Source organism: Dermacentor andersoni, chromosome 10, assembly GCF_023375885.2.
Source record: "Dermacentor andersoni chromosome 10, qqDerAnde1_hic_scaffold, whole genome shotgun sequence".
In the NCBI taxonomy this organism is placed as follows: domain Eukaryota; kingdom Metazoa; phylum Arthropoda; class Arachnida; order Ixodida; family Ixodidae; genus Dermacentor; species Dermacentor andersoni.
The window spans coordinates 99269121-99282264 of record NC_092823.1 but is presented as its reverse complement, the minus strand read 5'-3'; the positions used below and the strand labels follow the sequence as shown (position 1 = coordinate 99282264).

At 43.1% G+C, this 13144-nt stretch overlaps 1 protein-coding gene across 1 annotated transcript; it reads right to left on the bottom strand.

The window, feature by feature from the left end:
• Window positions 1-1155: 1155 nt before the first annotated feature.
• LOC129380285 (uncharacterized) lies at window positions 1156-11353 on the bottom strand. The gene is made up of 6 exons (XM_055061083.2): window positions 11253-11353; window positions 8292-8445; window positions 5814-5941; window positions 4084-4178; window positions 2495-2581; window positions 1156-1405 (listed from the first exon to the last, which is right to left on the bottom strand). Exons 2-6 carry the CDS (start codon window positions 8415-8417, stop codon window positions 1254-1256), a joined length of 588 nt encoding a protein of 195 aa, XP_054917058.1. The 5' UTR covers window positions 8418-8445; window positions 11253-11353; the 3' UTR covers window positions 1156-1253.
• Between the last annotated feature and the right edge of the window lie 1791 nt (window positions 11354-13144).

Here is a 13144-nt window from a genome sequence, read left to right as displayed (position 1 = left end):
GCTTTGCTACGCCAGCTGCTTGTAATTTCAACGAACCTACGCTGGGAGGTCATAATGTGTAAGGTAACGCAAGTTTGGCTTTTCGTTTACTGAATATCAGAGTATAAACTGCCATAACGGGCTCCTAAGCAGTCGGTGGCTTGAACACTTTCTTTAAAACTAACTTTTTTTACGCCAGTCAGTTTAATTACCGTAATATTTCCACCCTATAATGTTGGGCCGAGGTATAACCTTCTTTGCAAACGCATGTGGCTATTGTCTATTTCTTCGCGGGTACGAGAATTTGAACTTAGAGTGCACGCATTAGTGCCGACGTTCAACAGTCGTCGAAATTTTAACGTGCCCTTGAACGTGCAAGCGACGAAAAGTCACTATAGAAGACTCGGCCGCCATTTTGCCTTTTAGTATTGTGTAAAACGTGGAATGGTTTCGCGTGCGCGACAGCTGGATAGGACAACCTAAGAAACAAGAAAGTGCAACGAAGTATCAGTAGCTGATACTTTTAGTTACGTCATATCATAAGAAGCCAACAAACACTGACGCCAAGGACAACATAGGGGAAATCACTTGCGCTTAATAAATGAAATAAAGAAACGATAAATGAATGGAAATGAAAGTCGACGAAAAAAACAAGTTGCCGCAGTTGGGGAACGATCCCACAACCTTCGCATGGGATCGTTCCCCACCTGCGGCAAGTTGTATTTTCATCCACCTTCATTTCCATTAATTTATGGTTTCTTTATTTCATTTATTAAGCAGAAGTAATTTCCCTTATGTTTTCCTTGCCGTCAGTGTTGGCTTCTTATGATACGACTAATAAAAACGGGCCCCTCGGTTAACCCCCTTTCTTCTCGTTTATAGTTACGTGTCGTTTCAAGTTATGCGCTGCAGAAAACGAAACAGTTATGTTCGCTATTTTTTTTCCCACGTAAGAAAGCCTGAAGGAAACGCTCGGGGACTAACTACTAACCAACTATAACCTAACTAACTCTGGTAGAGCGTATAAGCGCGACTGAACGAGGACGTACAAAAAAACAGATACACAGACACAGCGCTTGTCTGTGTATCTGTTTCTTTCTACGTCCTACGTCCTAACGCCGCGGCGCCGCCATTCTGCCACCACGGCCGTTTCTGGTAACTCCGGTGCAACGACTGTGCAGGTACACCACTGCTTTATTACTACGTCGCAAGAGCGAAGTTGCCCGGCCTCCTGATGACGTCACTGTCACGCCATCTTCTTCCGCATCTGGCTGTCAGTCCAGTACGCAACTCGTCGTCGACCATTTCATCTTGTCCGTGATTCCTTTCTTCCTCAGTGCGTCATTGGCCTTTCCTACAACACCGCCAGGAACGCTCTTTATGTTGGCTTTTTTGAGCAGAATGGTAAAAATTCGATACCATTCGTCTGCAAAAGAAGAGATTTCAGAGAGGTGTGAGTTCGCGTTGCGCCTGCCGATATTTGAGAGGGTGTGCACGCGTATACCTGCACCTGCACACAAACGCAGAAACATTTTTTTTTTTGCCCGAAGGCCAGAGCTTTTACGGCGACGTCTAGGTTTCGAAGGATCGACATTTGGCCGAGTTGGTACCGGTTGAACATCTTGAAGGGGCAGCGCAAGATGACGAAGACACACCAGGACAGCGCTGAACTCACAACTAACTTTATTCGAAGGCACACACAAACTTGTGTACTACAACCCATAGCAGGGCTGAAATTCTTCAAAATGAATGTCTAAAATATTTGGTTAATTGAACTTAGTAATTTTTGTTAATAGCACTTGGAACATGCTCCGAGGAACATAGGAAGGCGACCCACAATATGCCTTTGGTCGTAACAGCCTAAGATGCCCTACTTAGTAAAATGAAAGCTCTGTTCAAGTTACGTAAAACACCTTATTAAGATGAATCTCTACTCGAGGAACTCCAACCCAAACACGTGGGAAACTTGTATGACTCACTCTCCACTGCACAGAATATTCATGAAGTTTCTTGCATTTAAAAAATAAAGTTAGACGCTTACTGGCAGCAGAGAACATATGTTTATTTACACCACACATTTTTAAACAAAAATTGTTGGATAACGCCAAATCAGAAGATCAAGTTGACAGCCCTGTAGCTCAGGCATAAGATAAATACCACAGTTCTTTAAGGAGAATCTTTTAAGGCCACTGCTATAACATGTGCCACTAATATGTGAGTAGGACTTTTACAATAATACCTAAATATTATTGATTTCCCGTAAACTTCAAGCCATACACCATACTTTCCCGCTTACGATGCTTAAGCATGCAGATGCAGTTCACAGAGCTCTGATATTCGCTTTCCATGAATACTTGCGGTTTTGCCGTAATTCCGCTTCCATAAAACCGCTATAGAAACACCGAATGACGTCGTTTCCAACCAGCCGAAATTTCTGCATTATCATTCTCGCAAATGCCTACTTGGCCCGCGCTTGATCTGAATTGGCTTGGATCGTTTCTCAAAGTCTACTTACCATCAGCGTCCTTGATGCAGTTGCCTATTACGGCCCAGTTTTCATAATCGGTGCCCACGATTTCCACGTATTCTGTCACGTCTCTTTCTGCGCAATGCAATTAATGGAGAAATGGTCAAGCGTCGAACATCCTACTTGCGAACTCCCCGGCTAGAATCTGTGAATTGCGATATGTTCCATAATGTGTTCAATCAAAAACTTAATTATTTTTCTTAATAGTTGATTAGGCATTTCAATTCTTTTTTTTTTGCGCAAGTAATCTCCGCCTCTTCGAGTATAGACCAGCTCATCGACGAGAACTGTCTTTGCTATCTGCCACCGGTAATTTTTAAAAAAATTAGAAAGTGTTCGCCGAAACACCCGGTATAACAATGCAAGGCTGATGCAGACGTTTTCAGGAAGATAAAATAGATTAAGGAGATATGGGCAATGTTCTCGGTTAAATAAAGATTAACAGATTACCCGATCAGCTCAAGCAGGCTAGATGGTTACTTGTGACAGCCCCCTTTCGAAGGGGATGACAATAAACCACGATCTTCATGGAGTGGGGGAAGGCATTCGAATCTAGGATCGTGGACCTGCCATGGATCAAACAGTGCGTTGAAAGATGCGGCAACCAACCAGGGCCTGTTTCCCGCGAACCAACGGGCAGATGAGCTCAGAGGGAACGGAGGAATAACGTCAGAGGAGGCATGCCTTGACGATTATAGCTGTATGACGTCATACGGCACCCTCCAATCGCATCCTTTGTTCTCTTATAGGCGCTACTGTCTCTACAGCCTGCACTCGCGTACCTCCTCCTGCTACGGTGTGGCACTTCCCTCCCCTGAGACCCCATATTGCGCCCCGACAAAAAAAAAGAAACACGGGATAGTATGCCCAGAAAACCTATTGCTTTATTACTTGCGCATATCGAGGCTCCGTCCTTTCGTCCTGACCCGCTAGTATTCGTACTACAAACACACAACGTCTTTATTACTTGCGCGTATGGGGGCTCCGTCCTTTCGTCCTGACCCGCTAGTATTCGTACTACAAACACACAACGTCTTTATTACTTGCGCGTATGGGGGCTCCGTCCTTTCGTCCTGACCCGCTAGTATTCGTACTACAAACACACAACGTCTTTATTACTTGCGCGTATGGGGGCTCCGTCCTTTCGTCCTGACTCGCTAGTATTCGTACTACAAACACACAACGTCTTTATTACTAGCGCGTATGGGGGCTCCGTCCTTTCGTCCTGACCCGCTAGTATTCGTACTACAAACACACAACGTCTTCATTACTTGCGCGTATGGGGGCTCCGTCCTTTCGTCCTGACCCGCTAGTATTCGTACTACAAACACACAACGTCTTCATTACTTGCGCGTATGGGGGCTCGTCCTTTCGTCCTGACCCGCTAGTATTCGTACTACAAACACACAACGTCTTCATTACTTGCGCGTATGGGGGCTCCGTCCTTTCGTCCTGACCCGCTAGTATTCGTACTACAAACACACAACGTCTTCATTACTTGCGCGTATGGGGGCTCCGTCCTTTCGTCCTGACCCGCTAGTATTCGTACCACAAACACACAACAGGAATGCACTTACCGTCACAAATAGGGCAAAGTTCTTCCATTAACACGAAGCGATGCCCTTTAAGGGTACCGTTCTCCCTCTCGGTGTAGTGTGGATTAGCAGAGTCACTGCAAAAAACGTTCCTGCAGCTTAGTTCTTTGGCACGGCTAGGAATTAGTATCATTATTAAAAACATTATTACGCATGTGGGCGTTTTCTTGTGTGAGACGCCCTCTTTGTAACTTTATAATTTTTTCTTTAGCATTCAAGTTCTTACCTGTCTTTTTTTTTTGTTATCTATATGGAATTTTAGGAAAAGGCTGGCGCCTTTATTGGTACATGCTGCTCCTCTGCGCAGGACAAAGAAAACTGAAAGCACGAAGAAAGCTTGGACACATCGGAGACAGTAAACGATGACAAACGTTCTCCAAGCTGCTTCCTCCAGTCACCGGAATTCACCTTTCTCGCGCAAATGAAATTAATCAATCAATCAATTAATTAAACAATTATAAATTTATTTAATTATTCATTTATTAATAATGAATTTGCAATATTAACAAGAAGCGCAGCATGTCACCGGCATCTCCGCAACGTTAAATTGGTAAACGAATGAGCGACGATGACTGCTCTAGTGAAACGCACAAATGAAAGCTGGAAGGCCCTATAACTTCTATTAGAAGTCGAGCAAAGAGATTTAGATTATAGGGCATGCAAGCGCCATCCAAACGTTGCGGGAGGAAAACCGCCAGACGCACAAAAGAACCCAGACCAAGCACAGAAGAGCATGAACACCGACAATAGATGTCGCGACCGTCCTCCCCCCACCACCCCCAACGCTTGAATGCGGATTGCGTCCCATAACCTAAATCCTACGACTTTTCCTTTTTTAATTATTTAATGTATTTAAGGAGAGGTTGGTGCCTATGTGTGGCGCCGGCTACTCCTCTTAAGCGATAGTTATCGTCGGAAAGTTGTCGACAATCACCAAACTGGACGAAAAAAAACACGAACGAACATTCGCTTACTAAGTCTCAGTACCGCAACGTAAATAAATGTTCGCGCAACAGAAGAGCTCGCATAGCATAAATACTCACAAAACCGAAATGTTCACACGCAACACAGAAACCATAAACGTTCACAAAACCAACATGTTCACACACAAGATCTTGGACACTTGCATGCCGCACTCTTACGTCTCAGTGCGCGCATGCGCAGTACCGTCGCCCCTAGTTCTTGCGTACGCAAGCCGCTTGTGTCCCATAATCTAAAAACTCTCTAATAGTCTCTAAAACTCTCTAAAAAATTCTCTAATAGAGAGTTTTAGGTTAGGAGACAAAAAACTCTCTAATAGTCTCTAAAACTCTCTAAAAGCTCTCTAATAGAGAGTTTTAGATTAGGGGACAAAAACTCTCTAATAGTCTCTAAAACTCTCTAAAAGCTCTCTAATAGAGAGCTTTAGATTACGGGACGCAAGAACAAGGGGCCACTAACCTAAAACTCTCCAATGTGTTCCTGAGTTATTTAGGGTAAATAATAGAGTGTAGTCACTGCGCTCGGAGCTCTATCGTCACCCCTCGCGTGAGCGGTGTACGAAGAGCGTCGGGACTGCTTAAATTGTTGGACTGCACTACCGTCGAGATCGGCCCACCAGAAAGGCTATAGAAATCCAGATACCTGATACGGAAAAACGGGGTCACTCGCAAAAGAAAAATTAATCGTCAAATGAGGAGGCGGCTTTCCGCCGGAAAACTCATTCAACTTACATAGTGTATTCTCTGCGCATCCGGTATCCTTTCTTCGGGTAAAATGTGAACGTCGGACACCCAATCATCCTGTATCCCTTGATCGCTCTCACTTCATCGAGTGCGAGCATCCACTCTTTTCCTACGAACTGCGGTAAGTGGAGGGAAGCGCAGACAAAGCCAAGAGATGAAAGAAGCTTTGCCAGTTTTTCTTGCAACCGTCTTTCTTCTGAAACAACGCACGAAAACGGCTAGACTCTTCTAAATATTTTTTTCTTTCGATTTTGCTGAAAAGTCCGCCAAGAAGTTTCAACAAGTACTTTCAACAATTAAGAGCACAACAAGTAGTCTTGAAACGTATTGCAAAACCAAGTATATCTTGATAGAAACGCGGGACGTGGAAGAAAAATCGGCGATGATTTGGGAATTTGCTTAGGTTTCATAATGCTCTACGTGTGTACAAGCGTGCGTTTCTGATTATGGTCTATCCTACATGTCATAAACCAATTATGTTGCATCTTTACGTGAACTATCCTAAGGGTTACACCATGTGCTTACAATAAATGTACGCATTAAGATAAAGAAGGATTACGCACATACAGGAACAATATACAGCATTGTGAGCACGAGTTAATTGGTAGCATCTAATGAAAAAAGCAAAAGAAAAACACTTTAAGAAGGGCAATCTGCTGTTACCTAAAACTGCATGAGCCGAGAAGCACTCATATTGTTAAATAATGGAGTGTAGTGAAGAGGAAGCTTTAGCTCGGCGGCTCCTAGCTAAACACACGGGAAAAGAGAAATCGGTTTTCTGAGCAACCACTGCAGCGAACTTGATAAGCAGGAGTTGTCACACTTAAAAGCAGAAGTGAACATATAGCTTCTGCGGGGAGCAGATTTCTTTTATCGAGGCCACTGATGTTTCAATAAAGCTTAGTTGAAAAACTTCAATATTTCAAAAACCCAAACTATCCAGTTCACAGACCTGTAACTCAGCAATGAAAAAAAAATGTATTCCAATTTTGTAAACTGCACCTAACAACACGTCTAAAGAAGATCAAATTTAAATAATATATACCGCTGTGAAATGTGTGAGTACAACTTTTGAAATATCCTTCTAAACACTGTAGTAGATTCATGTAACCTGCGATGTCATATGTGACGTTTGTCGGTATTAGAAATTTTAACGTGAACCGTTTACACAATGGTGATGTTTGCTTTATCGCAGAGTTACAGCGTTGTAAACTTCGTGCTTCTTACCGATTTTTGGCAGTATTGTAAAAAAAAAGAGAACTCTCAGACCCTAGAACCGAATTACGCTTCCTCTAGTTACTGGAATTCACCTTTCTCGCCCAAATGCAACAAATTTCATTGAAATAAGTCACGGGCTTTGTGTCACAAAAGTAGTTCTTCGTTTTAAATCTATCTTAATAGGCAGCGTCGGAATTGGCACCGAGCTGAAGTTTTCTCTTCAAGCTAAAGAGCATATCAAAGGTGACTACTACTCTCGTCGATAATTTAGTATTGACCATCAATTTCGAGCGGGTTACTCTCTAACCAAACGAACCTTCCCGGAAGTGATGGTTCCAGCATACGAGTTTTCCACACGCTATGCAGTCCTACGAGTACAATCGTCTCAAAAATCTTTCTGTCTTTTTTTTTTTCTGGCTATCCAAGGTTCTACTATAGGTAAACCTGAAATGTTTGTGGTTTATTGCAGAAGTATAATTTACCGACGCTGCTTAACGCTCATCTTTAATATCGCTCCAGGCGTTGTTGGCAGCCATCGCTGTAAAATACATCTAGTCTCACTGGAGAACGCGAGAGGCGTTTGTTGCGAAAAGCGAGCTCACGCGTTCCTCGCGTACCACGAAAGCTGTTCTGCACGTTTTCAAATTCAATAAAGTCGTCCAACTCGTCCTCATATGTCTACTCCGATTGGTCTCAGAGGGTGGCTCTGCCTTCCATAGTGTTGGGTCAAACCGCCAACGCGAAGAAATTGAACTGACGTGGTAGAAATTGAAACCTTCCGGGGGTGTCCCGTTCAGGACAATGGCGGATTCCGCCATGTTGTCGAATCCGCCATCTTGTGAGCTCTGATTGGCTCCAGGGGGCTGCTGCGCGGCCTGTCTCATTGGCTCAAGTTGCGGAATTCGCCAATATATGATGGGGGATTCGCAAGCGTCCAGAGCAATATAACCTTCATTGGCACCCTAGGCGGGAACGGCTTAACGATGGACCGAGACGTCTTTACAGCAGCATGCCAGTGCAGTAAGGATTATTGTGACTCGAAATAGTTCATAGTGAACGAGTGTAGCGTCAGTGTAGTACCACTAGGCTAGTGTTAACATGTCGAAAATTCTGCAGCTGTACAAAAAAAAAAAACAGCTGCCGCCTCTGGACAGAACTGGTCCAGGCCTTGACGAACTATGTGCGCTATAAAACTATGCTAAAGAAACAAGGCTATCGCAAGCGAATAAGCAACAACGAGTCCGATACCTTGTTCCAATCAAACTCTTCCTCATTCTTCAGCATTTTGCAGCGGAACTTATGGCGTTCGTAGAATCTTGCGCTGCTCATTTCAACCAAGAGGACCAACAACAGCGTCTTTGTCGCAATGCTCATGGCTCGACGTTATCCTCTGACGGGGGCCCTGTGCGTATTGATCGTACATACATACATACATACAGTTATAACGCACGTACACTCTTCTTCATTATATATATATATATATATATATATATATATATATATATATATATATATATATCCGAGCTTTGTTAACCGAGTTCGTCAGGGGTGGAAGGGTAGGTTTACGCACACTTCATATATATATATATATATATATATATATATATATATATATATATATATATATATATATATATATATATATATATATATATATATATGTGTGTGTGTGTGAAAAATACGAGGGAAATAGGCGGATATCTGGTGACTGCTTCCGTACAAAAGAGGAGGATTAAGGAGAGACATTCAAATTGAAATTAAAGCTGCAAGTAGGTGTGCGGATATTCGAACATCCAGGTAACGAATCGAATAGCGTCCTATTGGATTCCGTCTTCGAAGTGAACAGGATTCCCAAAAACGAATATTTTTTCGAATTGCGTTCGAATATTTCAAACTCCTAGGCTGTACTCAGTCAGCCATATAAGTGGAGCACGTTTTAACCTTGCGTGCATAGCATAGCCCTAAAACATAAGACAATTAATGCATCTTAGACCAGGCCATGTCGGCTGTACAGCGATCAATGGCTCTCTCCGAAGAGCCCTGTGCACTCCTGTGCATGCGAACAAACTGTCCGTCTGTTCCGAATGCTTTATTTGTGCTTTAGTAAACAACGCTTCATAGCGTGCAGTGTAACGAAGTAAACTTCCAAACATTATGGACGATAGTAATGTGAACCTGGCAAATAATATTTGTGAAAATGTCTGTTGATTATTCTAAAGCTGTTCGAAAAGTGTGCGATTCACTTCTGGCTCGATTCGATTCGTGTTCGATTCGGTCGCAAAATTTGTACTTTTCGCATGCCTTTACTCTGAGGGGAAGCACATGGCGAAGAGAGAAACAGAAAATACAAAATATTATAAAATATTGTTGTAATTAGCATTCTTAGAATACTTCGCCCACGTTCTGATGGGTGTCTGTCTAACCGTTTTCCGAGATGAAAAAAAAAAGATCCAAATTCCACCGGCGATGGATGAAATAGAACCAAAGTCACACGTGTTACTCAGGCACAGTGTAATCCGGCGCTATAGCGTCGGGTTACACTATAAGTTGCGCTATAAGTGACGCTATAAGTGATGCTATAAGTGATGCTATAAGGGACGCTATAAGTGGTGCTATAAGTGACGCTATAAGTGACGATATAAGTAATGCTATAAGTGACGCTATAAGTGGCGCTATAAGTGATGCTATAAGTGACGCTATAAGTGACCCTATAATTGACGCTATAAGTGATGCTATAAGTGACGCTATAAGTGACCCTATAATTGACGCTATAAGTGATGCTATAAGTGACGCTATATGTGACGCTATATATAGACTACACTAATAAGTGACGCTGCAGCGTCACTTAATAGCTTTTTTTATACATGGGGCGGCTTCGCGCATTGCATTTCTGTATTGCGTTTCATTATTGCCTTCGCTTGGCCCATTACAGCAAGCTCGCAGAAATGGGTGAAAAAAGAACACGTGACAACCGCTATGAGACGGACAAATTATTTTAATATTTTTTTTCAAAAATCCAATCACCATATCAAGTACGTTAATCCACTCAGTAGGCTGAGACTGTTCCCGGTCGGTTTCTGTTACATACGCGACACTCTTGATAAAAGCATTGAGCGCAGGACCTACGATAACGCTTGCATGCCTCACCTGGATTCGTGTCTTTCATATACAGTGGCGGCCTAGGAGCACGGCAAGGTAATAATTTGCGTTCCCTGTGTTGTGAGCTGGTAAATATCTTATTCCATGTGGCTCTAAAGGCAGCTGTTCATTGACGGTACGTAGGAAGATGTCCCATGAATGTATTGAGCCTCAACAGTAAAGGACATCACATTCTATCGTTGCCGGTCTCGTTCGAAGTAAGTATTCATGGGACCAATCTACCAGCAAGTGTTTCTGTTCCAGCCAGGCTTGCTCGGAAAGAGTATTGCTACGCAGTTTGACGATAGAGAAACATTTATTCGGTTATTTATTAAGCATTCTTTTAACTCTCTCCAGTGCATTTTGTCTCTGACCTCCACTGCGCATTAAGCGACACATGGGTAGGGAAACATGGCGTCAGTGTGGTCCTTGTAGAACTTCTGTTTACCTACTGTGCTTAAATGGTGCACAGAAAATCCGTCATACACTAATCAAAAGGGGAGGACTATTTGCCGTAGGTATTCCTTCACGAGGCCACACAGTGCATACTGTACCCAGTGTTTGAAACGTTTCATGAATACAGACTCCTGTTCGCGTTTTCTTGACAGTGTAAGAGACAAGTGTATTCGCTTTGAGTTTCCCCTGTATCAAGTGCGCGTGAACAAAATGCAATAACACTATGCTGAAGTGTCTTTTCTTTCGCTTGTGTAGCCACGCGGTATAATTTTATAATGAAATTAAATGCAAGCATGCAAGCCAGTTTCATGAGGACATGAAAAAGCCACTTATAGAACGTGTTGCCCATGGTCCATCTTTCATGGTCATTAGGTTGGTCAATTCTTAACTTGGCACCTCTCACTACCCTTTCTCCGACTGTCTTTGTCCCAGGGCAAGCCCAAAGTCGGTGGTGGGTGTCGGCTGCAGACGCAGGAGTATCTCTGAATCTAGTTCGTACACTATTTACAGCTCTTATTTTGCTTGGGAATTGTAACGCGATAACTTTTTCTTTTTGAAAACTTGTGCAGTACACCACAACCCGAAGTGAAGTAACCATAATATTTCGTGACTTACCGCAGGAAACGCCACGTCCCAGTGGTGACTGTACTAAGCCCACACTACCTATTGCATGGCGTGTTAACAAAACATAAGTCTATTTCGGTCGGTCTCCAAGTGTACTACCATTTTTTTGTTTTTGTTTTGCACTAACTGCTCGTTATAGACGACTGTTGAATGACATTGTTCTGTGATCTCTTAAACCTTGATCTCTAAAAGCTTCATTTTTGTATGATCGCAGGAACGTATAGGAGGCATCCTGAAATAATGCCCGCCATTGTAGGCACACAGATGGAGAGGCTACAGCGGCATTCAGGCGTCAGCACCAATTCTGCGACCGTCAAGTAAGAGAAGTGATTATTCGTCACAACTGACAGTTTAAAGCCGTCTCTTTCTTCACATCGTATTGTCGTCAATTGTTGTATTCTAACCCACCACTCTCACCCCGTTCTCCCCGTAGTCCTTCCTTGTGATGAGATCCTCCTTGTGTTTTGACGGCATTGGTTTTACGAGTTTCGAAGTGATATCTGTGGTCACTTTACGTCCCCTCATTTCTTCGCGAACTGTGCTAGTTATCATATAGTAGAGTAAATAAATATCGGGTAGGCTTATCTACGACGACTATCAAAGTATGCGAATGACCGAAACACGTCATGTATGACACGTGTACTGAAAGGCACATGTCCAGTGAACCAACTTAGTGCCATGAATGTTCATTTATGCCTAAAGGCAGCCTTCTGAAAAAAAAAACCAAGATGGGAACATACTCAGTGGCACATACCCACGGGGTCGAATGGCACATATTTTTAGACTGCACTAACTTTTGGATCGCCCTATTTTTTTTTTTAGGTTAAATAGCCGAGAAGAATCTACCCTGGGTGTGGCTATGCCAAGAATGCTATTTAAATAAGAACGAGCATGAAAAATAAGCGACTGAAATTAATATGGTCACACGATTGTTCCACTTGGAAGAACAAGCAGCACGATTCCATCCCGCCCCCCAGCTGTCTGTGTTCCCTCATTATCATTAGGAAAAATTATCTATCCTGTTTTTTAAGGATTCCGAGTTCTCTCACCCTTGTTTGTGCATGCGCTAATTCTCGTCCCGCATTGGAGATGAAGGACAGTAACCTGTATTCGTGCTGCAAAGGAAACCAGCTGTTTCCCCCACGAAGGCAAGCCACTTCGTCGAAACATTGGCTCTACAGCGACGCCCCTTGTCCTTGTTCGACTACTGTGGACTTCGTCTCCACTTCCCAGTGAACCTCTGTCTTGATTGTACAAAAGAGCTAGTTTTGTGTGTGCGTTTTCTGGAAAGCACGTCTGTATATATCCAGAAACCCGAGGACTTCCCGAGGACTGTGCAGAAGACTTCTGCCACACGAGTTGTTTACTTATTTTTTACACCTTTGCTTGTTCTACGGTGTCACTATTCATATTGTTCTCATGTTAAGAACCGACTAAACTGCGCTTGCCAGTGCTTTTATCGGCGTGTACCGAATACGCTTAAATTTGTGGGAGTGCGTGTTTTTAAGTGGTGTGTTCACTGGGATTATCAGTTTCATTCCCTACTCATTCGCTTCAACTGCTCTCGTTGGCGCTATAGTGACTTGTGTACAGTAGCTGAAACTGAAGAACCTGACGTTTTGTCGCTGCGTTCTTTTTTTTAATATCCCAGTTTTGCCATAAAGGCGAGGTAATGAATGCGATAGCAACCTGTTAGAGTATTACACGAAGTGTAAGACTCGCAGCCGTAGCGGCAACATGAATTGAAGTAAAAGTAAGCTGACTAATTAAAAAAACAAACTGTTTCGCTAGGGGTGCTCCATTTCAACGTCACTCGTAGCTCACTGTGAATGCTGGTGACGTCAATCCCACAATTTAGACTTGTTCCGCACGCTTTTCCGAGT